This window comes from Oikopleura dioica, chromosome XSR, assembly GCF_907165135.1.
Source record: "Oikopleura dioica chromosome XSR, OKI2018_I68_1.0, whole genome shotgun sequence".
Taxonomy (NCBI): domain Eukaryota; kingdom Metazoa; phylum Chordata; class Appendicularia; order Copelata; family Oikopleuridae; genus Oikopleura; species Oikopleura dioica.
Window position 1 is genome coordinate 2,967,259 of NC_137294.1, and position 16,292 is coordinate 2,983,550.

General features: G+C 43.9%; 6 protein-coding genes across 7 annotated transcripts; all 6 read left to right on the forward strand.

The window, feature by feature from the left end:
• Positions 1 to 2: 2 nt before the first annotated feature.
• On the forward strand, positions 3 to 2,532 carry LOC145707089 (uncharacterized). 2 transcript variants are annotated; one of them, XM_081784571.1, is made up of 10 exons: positions 3 to 204; positions 254 to 380; positions 426 to 501; positions 691 to 809; positions 854 to 926; positions 973 to 1,076; positions 1,195 to 1,286; positions 1,331 to 1,758; positions 1,812 to 1,945; positions 1,990 to 2,532. In XM_081784571.1, the coding sequence occupies exons 1-10, from the start codon at positions 95 to 97 to the stop codon at positions 2,125 to 2,127; spliced, it is 1,401 nt and encodes a 466-aa protein (XP_081640697.1). In that variant the 5' UTR covers positions 3 to 94; the 3' UTR covers positions 2,128 to 2,532. The 2 variants fall into 2 exon arrangements, with proteins under 2 accessions (XP_081640697.1, XP_081640698.1); XM_081784572.1 differs by having other exon boundaries at positions 863 to 926.
• A 41-nt stretch (positions 2,533 to 2,573) lies between these two features.
• LOC145707090 (RUS family member 1-like) lies at positions 2,574 to 4,085 on the forward strand. Its single transcript, XM_081784573.1, has 3 exons — positions 2,574 to 2,796; positions 2,847 to 3,182; positions 3,230 to 4,085. The coding sequence occupies exons 1-3, from the start codon at positions 2,574 to 2,576 to the stop codon at positions 3,655 to 3,657; spliced, it is 987 nt and encodes a 328-aa protein (XP_081640699.1). The 3' UTR covers positions 3,658 to 4,085.
• A 17-nt stretch (positions 4,086 to 4,102) lies between these two features.
• On the forward strand, positions 4,103 to 5,529 carry LOC145707091 (uncharacterized). The gene is made up of 4 exons (XM_081784574.1): positions 4,103 to 4,226; positions 4,273 to 4,528; positions 4,576 to 5,090; positions 5,129 to 5,529. The coding sequence occupies exons 1-4, from the start codon at positions 4,121 to 4,123 to the stop codon at positions 5,467 to 5,469; spliced, it is 1,218 nt and encodes a 405-aa protein (XP_081640700.1). The 5' UTR covers positions 4,103 to 4,120; the 3' UTR covers positions 5,470 to 5,529.
• A 127-nt stretch (positions 5,530 to 5,656) lies between these two features.
• On the forward strand, positions 5,657 to 8,389 carry LOC145707778 (dynein intermediate chain 2, ciliary-like). Its single transcript, XM_081785355.1, has 11 exons — positions 5,657 to 5,673; positions 5,871 to 6,043; positions 6,093 to 6,299; positions 6,347 to 6,581; positions 6,626 to 6,848; positions 6,891 to 6,986; positions 7,030 to 7,206; positions 7,251 to 7,536; positions 7,579 to 7,848; positions 7,889 to 8,222; positions 8,266 to 8,389. Exons 1-11 carry the CDS (start codon positions 5,670 to 5,672, stop codon positions 8,328 to 8,330), a joined length of 2,070 nt encoding a protein of 689 aa, XP_081641481.1. The 5' UTR covers positions 5,657 to 5,669; the 3' UTR covers positions 8,331 to 8,389.
• A 1,610-nt stretch (positions 8,390 to 9,999) lies between these two features.
• On the forward strand, positions 10,000 to 13,421 carry LOC145710500 (uncharacterized). Its single transcript, XM_081788263.1, has one exon. It carries the CDS (start codon positions 10,039 to 10,041, stop codon positions 13,360 to 13,362), a length of 3,324 nt encoding a protein of 1,107 aa, XP_081644389.1. The 5' UTR covers positions 10,000 to 10,038; the 3' UTR covers positions 13,363 to 13,421.
• Positions 13,422 to 13,622: 201 nt separating this feature from the next.
• Positions 13,623 to 15,963, forward strand: LOC145707419 (uncharacterized). Its single transcript, XM_081784944.1, has 5 exons — positions 13,623 to 13,825; positions 13,873 to 14,119; positions 14,179 to 14,231; positions 15,584 to 15,808; positions 15,853 to 15,963. Exons 1-5 carry the CDS (start codon positions 13,624 to 13,626, stop codon positions 15,948 to 15,950), a joined length of 825 nt encoding a protein of 274 aa, XP_081641070.1. The 5' UTR covers position 13,623; the 3' UTR covers positions 15,951 to 15,963.
• The last annotated feature ends 329 nt before the right edge of the window (positions 15,964 to 16,292 follow it).

Sequence of the window (16,292 nt, forward strand, 5' to 3'; positions counted from 1 at the left end):
CTGTTTTGCTTGGCAGGAAAGATTCGGAAATGAAATAACCAAGCCCACTCGCCAATTATTTTTTTTCGCCCGCTCGAGTCAGTAGCTGAGAGAGATGGCACCGCAGTCAAAATCGCAAAATGAGAAGCACAAGATGATCCTCGCCCAGCTCCTCCAAAAGGAAGAAAACAAGTATTGCGCCGACTGTGGCACCAAATCGCCAAGGTAGCATAAAAACTTTGAAGAGAAAAATAAACGTATTCGAATTTGCAAGATGGGCAAGCTGGAACTTGGGCATCTTTATGTGCATCCGGTGCTCTGGAATTCACCGAGGAATGGGCGTCCACATCTCCAAAGTGAAATCTGTAAATTTAGACACATGGACGCCAGAGCAAATGCAGGTATTACTATCGCCGATTAATAGAGTACAACTAGTTTCTTTTTAGAGCATATGTTCAAAAGGAAATGAATGGGGGAAGAACTATTATGAGGCGAACTTGGCGTCTTCATTTGCTCGACCAGGTGAGAACTAGTCCTCTAAGCTCTATTGATGATCCTGAGTCAGGAACCCGAAAAAAGCCGCTTCTGATGCGAATCAGCTCTTTCATGATCCTGACGCAGGTTTCTACCAGTTGGTTTCCGAGCCCAGTCCTTTTCTGCTTGGCCTAAAGAGTCATCTTTATTATCAACAAAAATAATTTTTTTTTCAAGTAAATGACGACAGCAAAATGGAAAGATTCATAAGAGAGAAGTACGAAAGAAAAAAGTACTGCGCCTCGAAGCCGCCAGCATTGAACTCTGTCTCACTGTCAACTGCCTCTTCTAGAACTGTAAGTGAAGCTGTTTGTGTTGTGAAACAATGTCTAAAACGTAGTCAAATCAGCAGAGGCAGCAAGTATCCGTCCCATTGCCAAAGCAGAACGCGACCAGAGACACGGCCACTTCAGGTTAGCCAAAATCAAATTAATCAATTTGAAACGCGCTATTTTGTAGCAATTCCAAGAGCGCGAGGGGCCAGATCAGGCGTGACATCCCCAATCGAACAGATTGGCAACGGTATTCCACAACAAGCAACTGCCCAGCAAGCCGCTCCCTCGGTAAATTACTGTAAAATCCGTATTATGAATCCAGTATACTTACTTTGGAGCATAATCGATACTTCGAACGAAACGTCGGTCGTTTCTAGAATGCACTTTTGGCAAGCTCTGTTTTTAGTCGTCCGGCTTTGACGATTTACTTGGACTTGGATCCCCAACACCAGCAGCTCCAGTTCAAGCCGCCCAGGTTCCCGTCGCGTCTACTCCAAGGTATTCTCTTTCTTTCTATTAGCAGATTATGATATAGCTTGTAGCGCGGCCGATGATATCTTCGGTGATTTCACTTCTGCAACTGGCGAGCCAGCTACCAGTGCTCAGCCTGCGGCTGCTGCTCAGCCAGCCGCCGCAGCAGTTGATTCTGGCAAGAAATCCAATGCAGATATTCTAGCACTGTTTGGAGCGGCCCCTGCTTCAGCTCCTAATCCGATGCAAGGATTTGGAATGAACCAACCCAATCAATTCGGCGCACCAATGCCCCAACAAGGTGGCTTCCCCCAGCAAGGATTTCAGCAGCAGGCCTTCCCTCAACAAAGCCCTCAAGGATTTATGCAGCAGAGTCCACAAGGCTTCGCCCAGCAGGCTCAGCCTTTCGGAAACCAAGCTGGCTTCGGTCAAGCTCCTCAGCAACAAGCTTTCAACCCGATGCAAGCTAATCCAATGGGTCAACCAATGAATAACATGGGTAAGTCTACAAGTCTGTCAGCGAGTTCAAATTTTAATCAAATTATCAAACAGGCTCCTTCCAAATGGGAAATCAATTCGGCGGTCAACAACCATCACAAGCTGCCTTCAACGCGGCCAATCCCTTCATGAACTTATCAAATGCAACGCCACAGCAACAAATGTCTACACAAAACTCTCTCGATCAAGTAATTATGCATATACTCTCAGCATTGTTCAATCCTTTTTAAAGTTGAACATCGGAATGGGAAATCTGACGACGAAGCAATCGCAGCCAAACTCCAACCCTTTTGCATCGATGGATCAAAAGCCAAACCCCTCCGCTGCTCAGAACAGTTTGAATTCTCTCAACATTGACCTTTTCGGGTAATCAATAAGAATGCTTCAACTTTTCGCCAAAGCAAGCACGCAGTTAAAAATGCTTTCCGTTCATCATTTTTATTTTCCTTTCTAAATCTTCATGTCTGCTTTAATCGAATCTATTCCCCGTGACCATACTTATCCTTTCGTTTTCTTGAGAAGGTCGTTCTTCTTTCCAGTATATATTCCTTTTTTCCTTCGTTAAAGAGACTCCTTTAGTATCAAGTACCTTAATGACTAAATGACGAGTGTGCAATTGAATGTTTAGCAAAGTAAGTATTATTTTCGTAAGGTTCTCTACCTGCTATTATCCTCCTCCCGTGTCGACCATGTAATCGACCATTGGGAGTATTCTTTTTCTACGCTGTTTCCCCGGGAAATCTTCCAAGTTCAAGAAACTATAGTTCATAATTCACTATCTCTTCATTTGCCGCGCTTTAGATTGTTCTAAAGTCGATGTCGGACACAATGATAAGAAACCACGATGGCCGCTTCAAGAATATCGTCAAAGCAACCGATCGCCCCAAAAGCATCTCTGGCTTCTTTGCCAAGATCTTCCTTCCAAAGGACTATCCCAGATCCGTGTCTGAAGACTACACCCGATACCAAATCTGGGACTCGGCACAGGCGTTATGCTCATCCGTCACTGGGGCTTTGGCGATTCATTCCGTATTCCAAGGTATAAATGAGTCTCTTCTCAAGAAGATTTGAGTATTTCCATCTCTTCAGGCATCGGAGTTGGTGACAGTCACGCTTCCTCTCTCTCCGCCACGACTAACTGGATTGTTCGGGATGGAATAGGCAAGATCGTTTCGATCTCTTTCGCCTACTACAAAGGGTCTCAAATTGACGCCGATTGTAAGCGCTTCCGGCTCTTCGCTGATGTCGTCAATGATGTGGCCCTAACATTGAACATTATCTCTGCTGTTTTGCCACCAGGAGTTCGACCGTACATTTATTGTATCACCTCTTGCTGCTGGGCGCTCGTTGGTGTCGCTGGCGGCTGCTCACGGACCGCAATGACAATTCATCAGGCGCGACGGGATAATGCTTCCGATGTTCAAGGTAATCTTATTTTATTTTACGGCTGTCTCGAATAAGCTGGTATTCAGCAAAGGACCAAAGCCAAGAAACACTCGTTGGACTAGTTGGACTTGTATTCAGCTACTTTCTTGTCCCTCTGGTAACGACGACCGTGTTCAATTCGTGCTTGACTTTTGTCGCGTTCACCTTTCTGCACATCCTCTTCAACTGGCTGGCAGTTAGGTCGTTGAATATGGATGTATTCAACGTCACTCGTGTGCGAATTCTCATCGCACACTACTTGAAGACCTGTGATATCATCTCTATCCCGGAGATAAATGAACAAGAGCCAATAATTATGAACTATCCACAAACCGCCGAAATAATTGTTGGAGCAGTGTATAACCCACGCAACCAGATCTATTTCGAAAACAACTCTGGTTTTGTATCAAGGAAAAGGTCACGCTCATTTTACTATTATCATCACTGTCTGAAAGACGCTTGTCTTGCATACTAACAAATACTTACTTTTACGTGGCGATGTTTTATTTGCTTGTCCCTTCTTCAAAGATCGTACGACGAAGGACGACCCATTCTTGTCCATCTCTTCGAAGAGAATACCAGCGACGAGCTTTTGAGCTCGTCGCCTCAGCCGCTTACCTGGAACGCGATATAAAACCGAATGTCCACAAGATCAAGTCGCTCAAAGACAAAGTTGTATGCGCCAAGTACAACCTAGAGCGAAATCATTTCGCTCCCAACCGACATAGAGTCCTCAAGCTCCACTAATTTTCAAGAACATTTCCAAAATATTTATTTTTATCTTCTGTACTAGTATAGCTAAAGCACATCTGTAGCCAATTTTGCTCCAAGCGTTCGTTAATTTATTTATTGATAAGTTCTGTTAGTTCAATCTTTTTTCAAAAATGACACTGTCGAGTAGTATTTTAAATTGCTATTCAATAACGATTTGCGTTTAGATGCGCCTGAGTCAAATTGACTGGCCACAAGATCCCGCAAGATGTTCGTTTCTGTGTACTCGTCTCAAGGAGCGCGAAGCAAACCCGATTTCCTTCGATAATAAAGGTAAAAATAGTGGATAAGAAAAAGGAAATCGATCATCATTTTTTAGTTAAATTCTGGTCGGATATATTCGCATGCTATTGTGTGGAATTGCTAGCACTCTCCTTCGATATCGACGATATGAAGAACTTTGTTCAGAGATTAGATGAAAACGTGGAATCATTCGTGCCAGTCTGCCTGGATCAAATCCTGGAAGTGGCCGCTTGCAAATGCATAAAAAAGGTTGACTACGAGAAAAATCTTTCCTGGGGATCGTGGACCATGTCAATCATCTCTTCTCCGGTTTCGGCCATGTCTAGATTCAGGTACCATTGATAGAGATACATAGAGGTTCAATTTCAAAATTGTTTAGTCCGATTCGAAAGAAGGAAAAAGAATTCTACGTGCACATTGAATACGTCGAAAAAGTAGCGGAAGAGATAGAGGAGACATGGCGCATCCAGGCGAGCATTCAATCCGATCTTCACATTTTGTCGTGGAAAGAAATGGCCAACGAAGAGAACCATTTGATCAGGCACGCTTCCGACGTGCCGCTGCTCTGCAAATTACGAAAAGATCTGTATTGCGACGAGGAACTTCAGTTGGTCAAGATCGACGAGCAGCCGCAGCCCGACGAAGCTGCCTGGCCGAAACTGAGGGCGCTGCTCGACGAGCAGTCCGACGTAGCGGAACGGCAGACTCAGATCATCACGGAGAAGTCGGGGAAGCTGCGCGCCAAAATCCGAGCGCGAGAAGACAAGCAAGGCCAGTTGAAATTGCTCAAAGAAAAGAAGCTGGCCGAGAAGGCGCAGCAAATGACCTGGGACAGAGTTAATAAGCTTGTCGATATACTGGACGCGTACAGATCGAACCTCACCAATAAAAAAGGTAGGAACGAGTAAAAGAAGAGTCTGAATGAATTTTAGTTATTGATGTGATGAACGAGGCTAACGAAGGAATGAAGCGGGTGAAAAAGGAAATGCCCGACATAGAAGACGTCCATAAACTTCTGGACGACATCGAGGACCATCAAGACGATCTACACGAAGTTCAAGAAGCCATCGCTCGAGATCTGTCCTCGGCGAGCGAAGAAGAGCTCGAAAAGGAGCTCAATCAAATTCTGCGAAACCCGCAGACGCACCGCGACTCGCTCGATGAGAACGTCGATGATCTCCTCAAAGGGCTCACCATCTCCAGCCACATTCCAAAAAGCTCTCCGAAGTACCAATATCCGTCTCCATATATTGAATCCCAGCTTTTACCTTGATGGATAAGACAAGCTTATTTTTGCATTTTTAATATATTCAATACAGTTTCATACTCTCAATTCAAAATCAACGAGAAACTGGCCCGAGCCAGATTTCTTTCCCGTGTTTTGTGTTTTTTATTTGCAGGCATGTCTCTAGAATCGATATTTTGAGCAATTGTTGTTTCCTCGCAGTCATATCACTTCAGTTTTAAGTCAATATGGGTAAGTTTTATCTTTTTACGCCTTTTTAGGTGTTTCTAAGTACAATAACGCAAGGTGTAATTTTGAGGCGTCCGCGATATATTTTTCGTAATTTTTATCGCATGACTTGTCAGAATAATATCAGATGATTTTCTTTCAATCACCAGTTATGTGGCGCGCATTTTAAAATAGGCACAGTGAAATAAACGCATTCGTAGATTTGGATCAAGAGCAAAGCCCCTCTGATACTGGAGCAGGAGGTCGACGAGCTTCCAATGCGCAAGTTCGAAGGTCCGTGGCAGGAAAGCCTCCTGCTCGATTCACGCAAATAGGCGACAGTCTTCAGGATGAATACGGAAAGATGGTTGACCAAAGCAAACTTGTCATCAAGGTAAAAAGCAGTCACCTCATTCGCAATCAACGAGGACAACCTTTTATAGCCCTTCGATCAAGTTGAGCTCACAGAAGAGGAATTGAAAATCGAACACACTCGAATTTTGACGGCAAAGAATCCACTCGCCCCGGACAATCACGTTACGTATAGCTTTACTACCCGCGAATTCGAAGAAGGACCTGCCATTCGCCATGTTCAAAACCACTTTATCAATAAGGGTAATCTCTTCCACCGAGAATCCGATGAGGGCCAGGTATGCTTTTAACTCTTATAAAGTGCCATCTTAACAAAATTCATCAGGCGAAAATCGCAGAGGAAATCGCCAAGGAAGAAGCTGAGGCTGAAGAATCCGCGCGAGAGTCCCGAATGTCAATCAGGCCATCTATTGCTGGCAGTCAAGCCTCGATGCCCCCTCGACGCTCGACAGTAAGAGAATCGATTGCAGCTGCTCCATCAAACATCGAAGCCCTGGCTAACAAGCCAAAGAAGCCCGCGAAAAACCAGTTCAACTACCAGGAGCGCGATGCTCAATCAGGTAAACCTGTAACTGATTATTATCATCTCTTACTATTGGTTTAGGATTTTTAATGCTCCGAAATAAGCTCTCTCAAACCGATCCACCACCACGAGTCGACATTTCCGACACTGTTTCTCCTTCCGTCATTTATGATGTCTATCAAGAGCATTTGAAGAAACTGGCTGCCGAAAAGGCCGCCGCTGCCAAAAAGCCTGTCAAGCAAGTCAATAAGAAAGAGCCTGTCAAGAAAGAAGTTGTTGTTGAACATGTCAAAAAAGATCTTAGGTATGAATGGCAATTTTTAACGTGATCTTTCAATTTATTAAGTGACGTTACCGCCAGAAAAGTCGAGCGAATGCTTAATCAAAATACACACGATCAACTTGCTGATGATTTCAAGTACTTCGACGATCCAAATGATAGGTAAAGAATTCTTATTTCTTCCAACACTGACCATTTTGATAAGCGAGCGAACGGAAGGTTCACTCCTTCCTTTGTGGAGATTCCAATACGAGAAAACAAAACGAATGGCTGTTACTTGCATGGCCTGGTGCCCTGGTACTGACCACGACGATGCATTTGTTGTTGGTTATGGCTCTTTTGATTATGCCAAGCAAGGAAAAGGATATCTTGTATATTTCAGGTGAAGAATCGGTATTAATTTTCTCCCGCTGAAGATGATTTTAGTATGAAGAACCCAAGCTACCCCGAAGGAACCGTTCCCAGTCCCTCAGGCATCATGTGCCTGTCAGTCAATCCTAAAAAGGGAAATCTCGTTGCATGCGGTCTTTACGATGGCTCGGTCGCTCTTTTCGACTACAAAGAGAAGAACGCTGACCCTCTCATCCAGACTGTCTCTGTCAAGCGACATGGCGAACCTGTGTGGGACATCAAATGGATGACTCAAGATGAAAGCGGTCGAGGTCGATTCTGCTCAATTTCCACGGACGGAAAACTCCGATGCTGGACACAGGTAAAATAAACGCTCGATATTTCTGAAATACAATTCTAATAGGTCAAAAATGAGCTTGTTGGCACGTCGATGCTCGAATTCAACGAACAGGGCTCTGGAATGTGTATTGACTTCCACCCTAAAAATCCAAAAATCTATCTCTGTGGTACTGAGGAGGGTATGGTCCACAAGTGTACTACGGAGTACTCGTCCAAGTACTTGTACTCCTCCGAGGCCCACGCTGGTGGTGTGATGGTCATCAAGTGGAACCCATTCCATGAAGATGTCTACGCCACTTGTGGCCAGGACTGGACGCTCAAGCTCTGGAATCAGGTAAATTTTATCAATCTAAACAAAATCGGACACGTTTAAGGTTCGACCCGAGCTCTGTCTAATGAGCTTCGACCTTGGCGCGTCCGTCAACGATTTGGACTGGGCGCCCTACAGCTCCACCGTCATCGCCGCCATCACCGAGGGTGATAACGCTCGTGCCTTTGTCTACGATCTCTCGCAGAACAAGTACAACCCTCTCTGTTACCAAGGCGTCAGTACCAAGAAGAAAACCAGACTTACACGAGTTCTTTTCAATAAATCTCACAGAATCCTCCTCATTTCGAATGACAGGGGCTCCTGCACTTCCTTCAAACTCAGTCCTAACCTCCGAAAAGTGCCTGTCAAAAGCAAGAAAGATCCTACTCCTCTCCCAGGTAATTTTGAAAAAAATAAATCCATTCATTTCATCCCTTTTAGTTGACCCAGCCAAGGAGCGCGAGAAGATTGGAAAGGTTGCTCTTAGTATGATGGACGGATACTAAATATACTGTGTTTTTATTTAACTGACATCAATTTTGAATAAAGTTTCAATATATACTTACTCGTCCTGTTTTATCATTTTGCAAATCGGAAGCCTAGTTAGATATAGTAAGACTAGACAATACACGTATGCAGCTTTCGTTAATAGCAACTGATTATGTTGAATTTGACGTTTTGACAGCTATATTTTTGGATAATCCCTAATCGTCGCGACATACTGTAATGCAGGAAAGATTTGCTTGTAGTGAAAGCGGTGAACTCAAGCGGAGTCATGAAGTTTGTGACTTTTTTGTTGTTTTCTCTAACGCTATTTGGGATTTTTTTACTCCTTGGAATTGAGAAAGGATAAGAATAAGTTGACATGCAAAATTTTATTTTTCCGCTAGAGAACAGAATTATCCCCGTGAAAGCGATAAAAGAGTACGATAAACTTGGACGAGAGTTAGGTCGACGGCACACAGTTCATCACATGTCAAAATTTTCAACCATGACTGAACAGGAATACGTTCACAGAATGAATTCGTAAGTCTACTTCCGATTTTGTAAAGGTCTTCTTAAATCGGGATTAAGCTTTGTGATGGACTGGACCTCGCTATTACTCGCTCCGCTTTTTATACAAGTGATAATGATTTTGATGGGTATTTTCCAGTTTGTGGATGAAGCGGATAAAGAGCGTATTTTCAAATCACTACGGTTAGTTGACATATAGAACAACTGTGATTCTTTTTCCACAGATCCTTCAGAAGACGAAGGTCGACAACGTGGTCCGAAATCTTCCGCGATCCAGACAACTTCTAAGGATGACTAGGTCCTCCTGACTCAACTTGCTTTTCTGTACATTTTCGTTAGAAAAAATTACGCCCCGGGATAGCGTGACGTAGAGAGGTCTAAATCGTACGTCACAACTCATGTTGCAATTTTCGGCATTCCAGTTTAGAGTGGGCACGCATTCTTCCTTCTATTTTACCTTTTTCATAACTTACTCAAGTAATTCTAACGGGGAGAGGGCACAAACAATTCTTGCTTCTTTGATGATTGTACGAAATAATAACTACCCCATTTCACGTTTTCCTGGTGCTATGACGGATGAATGGGCTAAGTTTAATTACGGCCATTTGAAATTCGACTTCGTGAAATGACCGGTAAAAGTGAAATTTAACCGCGAAAGCTTTTCTTGAGTGGGCGCACTTTATTTAATTGCACCGTTCGATTGAACAGAGACCAAGGAGACGCTATTATCTCGTCTCTCACTCTTTTTTAATTCGAGCTCAACACGTGAGATTGATTATGAACTTCTCATAAAAATCTACTTTTCTTGTTTTTTGGGATTTGCTAAAACCAATAACAGAATGTTCTATTTTCGCTTTAACAAATTTAAACAGTATCTCGTAGACTTAATCCATCAAATTTGATTAAATGAAACAGTAAAAGCTTGTTTTTATTGACTTCAATAAGGAAGACGCTATAATTTTCGAGTAAAATGCCCCTTTTCTTTAATAAAAAGATTTATACAAGAGGGATTAACTCGCGTTTCTACCCTATGTGACGTCAGAGAAAGAGGGATGATTCAACTTTGACGCAGATGGTGGTGGCGGTGCACGTTTGGCTTGCCGCCAGCCTAGTCTCGCGCTATAAAATGCTCGAAGCACCCGGCTTCTTCCATCAGTCGAGGAGGAGAATTAAAAATTCAACTCGCTGAAAATAAAAAAAATGCGAATTTTATTGTCGATTTTACTCGGCGGCACTTTAGGTGCGCCGAAAAACAATGAAGCGAGTACTTGCGGTGATCCAGAGCACGAACTTTCCCACTTCTGCAAAGGAAATGATGACCCTCTTGCCTGCGACGAAAGTCTTTTGTGTGAGTTCTGCCCAGATACTGACTCTTGCTACGTGAGCGATGCAAAGATCGATGCTTGCAATGAGAAATTCAAAGACGAAGATCAGCCTGTCATGTCTTGCATTTTTTCAAACGCACAGTCACACCTTGCACCCAAAGAATCGCTCAATGAAGAAGAAGTGGAAGTAGTCAAATCCGTCGTCCAGAAAATCGATGTCGGCGATGCCGATTCTTCAGCGAGTGGGGCAGCGCGTTCTGGATTTCTCAGCCTTTTCAATACCGGCGGCTCCTTCGGTCAAGTTTCCGCGCCAATGATGCCTTACGACATGATGTCCGTAAATAACCGACTCTCCGCTCAATTCATCACGTGTCCAGTGAACGTTCCCTTTTGCCAGCGTCAAGAATGCACATCTTCTATCGGTAACCCGCAGAATAATGCCATGGACTGCTATCGAATCGCTGGATGCTGCTTCGACAACGATCTTTTCGTTTACAAGACAGCGTTCGGGCAAGGACTCGCTCTCAACGCTCCTGTTTGCTACCGCGCCATTCGAACACCCCTTTTCCACGTCCTTACCGAGCAAATCACTACGACAAACAATTTCCTGCCGAATTTTCTCGTTCCGATTGTCGACAAAGTTGAGGCCTTTATCAACAACGATAAATCCTTCAGCATGATGCTCGAATATCATCAATGCCTGTCGACAGAGGGAATGGCGCCAAGCCGTTTGCGACTCGAGTCTTACCTGTCTCAAGTCTGGCCGGGCTATCTCTTCCTCAAGATGGGACAAAAAGACAACAACTTTCTTGATGATCTCGTAATCACGCTTTCTCAAACTTGTGGATGGCGCGATATCACCAAGTCAGAATGCATGCTCATCGGATGTTGTTACAATCCAGCTTCGTCAACGTGCACACATCCGACTGATTTGACAAAGATCGACCCACAAAAACTCGTTGCCACTGCAACTTGGATGCTCACTTACGATCGAACAACTGGAGAAGACGCAACAACGACCCAGGCGCCAACTACAACTGCTGCACCAGTGGGCGGAGGACTGCCACCTATTTTCAACAACGATGACGGACGATCTGGAGCAGCACCACCAGGTTGGAACCCAAGTCTCTTTGCTGGTCTAAGCGGACGACGACGAAGAGCCGCTGAGAAACGAAATAGCAGAAAACGACGTCAGCTCGGTGCTTTCAATCAACAGTTCGGTTCTCAGTTTGGCGGAGGACAGTTTGGTGGCCAACAATTCGGAGGCGGACAACAAATGAATGTACAGCAGATGGCTATGCAAATGCTCGCTCAAAGACAGCAGAACAAAAAGCAACAAGGAGGCGAGAAAGAAGGAAGGTTTGGACTCATGCAGCCAAATTTGTTGTCCACGATGATGATGAACAATCAACAAACAGGAGGGTCTTCATTGTTCGGTGCCCAAGGAGGCGGTTTATCAAGCCTTCTCGGTGGTTTGACTTCTCAGATGGGATCTATGCTTGGCAACCTTGGAGGCATGAATAATCAACTTTCAGCGATGATGGGTGTGAACTCGAATCCATTCCTTCAAACAGGAGGCCAGGAAACGTGTCCAGTCTTGCCCGGAAACGTCAAATTAAGCTGTCTTCAGCCGCCTTCCGAAGATCAAGCAATCGACGCTATTTTCCTGATAAACGAGCCAAAAAGATGCGAAGTCAAAGGATGCTGCTGGGATCAATCACTCATGAAACAACTTCTTCTTACAAGAAACTCCGATTCTCTTGACTCTTTCAACCAGCTTGCCTGTCCTTGGATCGTTCCCAAATTTGGCTCGAGCTACGGCTTCCCTGACTTGACGAAATCAATCAAAGGATGTTGCGACATTTCTCCTTGTGTTCATAAAGAACTTCCTGCAGATTGGACACTTTGGGGCGAGTGGACACCTTGCACCAAGCTTTGCGGTGGCGGTGAGAGTTCTCGATCTCGAACATGCGTCGGAAATGGATTCTGTCCGGGAATGGTCGACGATCGTCAACGAGAACAGATCGTTAGCAAGAAGTGTAACATGAACAGCTGCGAATCCTGGGCTAGCTGGTCTGCTTGGTCTACCTGTAGTCAAACTTGTGGACAAGGAAGTCAAGAAACTCGCAGATCCTGCATCGACGTTCGCGGCATGGAGATCCAGCCTCCTGGTGAGAGTCGAGGATGCAAAGGAAACGGATACATGACAAAAGCATGCTTCTCTTCTCCCTGTCCCCAATGGCAGAATTGGATGCCATGGAGCACTTGTTCAGTAACTTGTGGCGTGGGAGAGTCTCAAAGAATACGTATGTGCAACTTGCCAGGTCGATGTGCTGGTCCAAAAACGGAGAGAAAAACATGCGGTTCTGCTTGCTACAGTAACTGGAGTATGTGGACGGCGTGTTCCAAATCATGCTACGGAGGGACGAAACTTAGATCAAGAGAATGTATGTACACAGCCGAGACTGGAAAACAATGCTCCGGCGAATCACAACAGCAGGAAAGCTGCAATACTGGTTTCTGCGAACAATGGGTCCAATGGTCGCAGTGGTCGACATGTCAACACCCAAGTGGAGCAGATGAATGTGGACAAGGATCGAAACTTCGATCACGAGAATGCACTGGTGCGCTTGGAGCTCCTGGATGCCAAGGTAATCCTTACGAAGAAGCTCCATGCGAAACGCGACCTTGCCAGTGGTCCGATTGGCAACAGTCCAGTGCCTGCTCTGCTACTTGTGGCGAGGGACAGGCAAGTTTCATCCGCTCGTGTGAGAAAGAAGGGCAGTGTGAAGGCCTTGCAACAGCGACGCGAACTTGCATCGAAGCGCAGTGCCCTGGATGGCAGCCCTGGTCTGAGTGGGGCGAGTGCTCTGTCACCTGTGGAAGTGGTCGCAAAACAAAAACTAGAACCTGCAACGGACGGCTTCACTATGACTGCCGGGGTTCTTTGGAGCAAGTGATGCAGTGCAACGAAGGCCCTTGCAATAATGGAATGTTTCCAAATGCTAACTCTGGATGGAACCAAAATTACAACATGTTTGGACAATCCAATACCGGCTATAACAACGGCTACAATGGCTACAACAATCAAAATAACGGCTGGAGCAACGCGAATTTCTTCGGTGGGAACACTGGAGGTGATGTGATGGATTCTGGGGATAATACTAACCCATGGAATCAGTTCTTCGGCCTTGGCTAACTATTTCTGTTTCATCAATAAGCCAAAACTACAACTGTGAATAAACCTCATTATATTTACCTGCTTTATCTATTCATTGAGTGTGATCTTTCAAAAAGTTAAGCATATTCTGAGCTTGTGAACCTCGAGTGCTTTGTATGTGTGTTGGCAGAGCATCTTTTTCTAAAGCAGTGACTGGTGAATATTAATAGCTGCGCAAATTTGAGCAATTTTGATGTAGCGCGGCAATTTTTTAACTGGGCACATCATTTTCGCGCAATAATGGACGATATTCTTGAGAATCTAAGCGCCGAGGAACTTGCCGCGCTTGAGAAAAGCCTCGAACAAGAAGGAACAGATTTCAGCGAGAAGCAAGAATGGATGGAAAAACAGGCCCGTATTCAACCGGTGATTCAAGAGAAAGAAAAAACATCAAAGACGATTGAAAGATTTTGCCCGATCACGAGACATTCCGATAATAATGGTAAAAACGAGTTTTTATGAAGAAATTAGTTTATCAAGACTTTTGAGATTCGGGGAAAGAAGAGAAACCTAAATCAAGAATGGAAAAAATTTTATCGAACTTGTCGATTGCGGAACTAAATGAACTCGATGAGATGACATACAAGAAAGAAGACAACATGTTCAAGTCAATGAATAAGGGCTCTTACAAGCGAAGGCAAAGAAAACCTGAGGCTGAAAAAGATCAGCAGAGGAACGCGAACATATGCGATCTGAGAAGTGAAGGACCAATTCAGAATCAGAATGATCTAGGAAAGTTTTGGTCAAATTTTCTTAGATTTTTATTTGACATTATTTATTTCCAAAATTTGAGAGAATTCTTAAAAAGATTCCAGCTGAGGCTAGTTCTTTGAATATGAACAACTTAGGTACCAAATGATTAGTTAAAAAAAAACTAACGTACCCCACCCCCTTGCTCGCCCACATTTTGTGAACATTTTTCCCTTGCTCGCTGAGTTAAACTCCAACAAGCCCCCCCTTGGTCGCTCGCTTTTTGTAACCAAGATCCGTTGGTCGCTTTCCTTCTTTTGCATTCTACGCCCCCTTGTTCGCCCTCCTTGGTTTCGACGGCGCACCTTTGCTCGCCCGCCTTTCTCCGTCATTTATCCCTTGTTCGCTCTTGGAGCCCCGCGAGAACGCTATATAATGCATAGCTTATCTTCGTTTTTACTTTTTTAATTGGATTTTCATGATTTTTTCCAAGCAAACTTATCTTTTCACCTCCATTTTTGTCAAATTTTCATATCTTCTTCATAAGAAGAAAATTTCGGGCTCAATTTTGAGTAAACATAAGTACTCGGAATACTTCGATTGAGACTTTGAGACTGTCTTTATTAAAAATCTCATGCCTTCTTTCTCAAAATTCATTTATTGAGATTTCTCGAAAGAATTAGCGGATAAATCTAGGTTACAGTGGGTTGAGCGGATAGTGTACCCCTATTTTTCACCTTAAATTTCAAGGCTTGAAAAATGCATAGCTTTCGAGTTAGTTGAGATCAGAATTCCAAATTCATCCTTTCACCTTCACCCAAGGGTGAGGTGAAAAAATTTCAACCAAACCTCACCTTTGGGTGTACTAAGGTGAAAGCCGATTTTCAATAAAATGAGGTGAGGTTTTTGAAAATTTCAGGTGAGTTGAGGTGAGGTGAAAAAATTTTAGGTGAATGATAGGTGAAGCCTATTTTTCACTTTCACCCACCTTCACCTAGGTGAAACTTGGGTGAGGTGAATTTGGAACTCTGGTTGAGATTATTTGTTTTTGACGCAAGAAATGAAATTCTCACGTCCTTTTGTGTAAGGGAAAAATACTGTTCAAAGAAATTACAGAAATCTACTGTGTAATTTTTGAAAATCGCAGGAGTACACTACCCGCTCAATCCACAGTACCTAGAATGCTAGTTTGAAATAAGCCCTATTTGCATTGATTAAAAATATTCATTGAAATCGAAAATATAGTTCCCTATAAAAAGCTTGAGTGGAAAGTAAAAGCGACCTAAGCCGAGCTAGGCTTTGGGGGTCTTGCGGCGAACAAGGGATAAATGGGTGAGGAGGAGCGAACAAGGGCGCGCGAGGTAAAAAGAAGGATGGCGACTAATGGATCGCGCTGAGAAAAGAATGAGAGCGAGCAAGGGGACTTTAATGAAATTTAACTCAGCGAGCAAGGGAAAAATGTTCACAAAATGTGGGCGAGCTAGGGGGTGGGGTACGTTACTTTTTAAAGAAATCGCCGACTCAATGGTCGAGTCTTTGGCCGTGAAAATTCGTCATCTAAAAGACTTGGAGAAGATTTCTCTTGCATTCAATAAATTGACAGCATCTGGAATTTGCCAAATCATTGATGCTTGCAGCCAGACGTCTGTCAGATTTCTGCAGCTAAATAACCAAACAAAACATCTTGGTTATGCCGGAGAGGCAAAAGTAAAAGACAAGATTCTGTCGAAAAACGGTTAGTCAACTTCGGCATTTGAAAAATTAATCAACAGTTTTAAGATTTACAACTAAAGAAGCTCAGCATTTCTTGGATGTTTTCTCAGCACCAGGTTGCCGTGGAAAATCATCTTCTAAAATCTCAATGTTTAAATAAATAAATAAATCCGTCGCATTCTCAATTTTATTATCATATTTTTACAGACTTGAACATTGTTGCTTTGGCATTCATTTAGGACTTTGTATATGGCAGATAGGTAGGTGCAATCACTATGCTATTGTTTGTCGAAACAGGTCGACTTCTGTAAGGGGATTTCGGAAGAGGCTTGTCCGCAAAGACCGCGCCTCTTCTATTCAGTTGTTTACTCGACGAGGGAGAGGATGTTGGCTCGGCGACTGAGCTTGCCGCTGTGAGCTGATCGAAAAATCAGTAAAATTCGTGGAAAGATCGGCGCAAGAACCTGTTTTAGGTGACGCTTCCTTATAGCGGTTTGCTGCAAAAC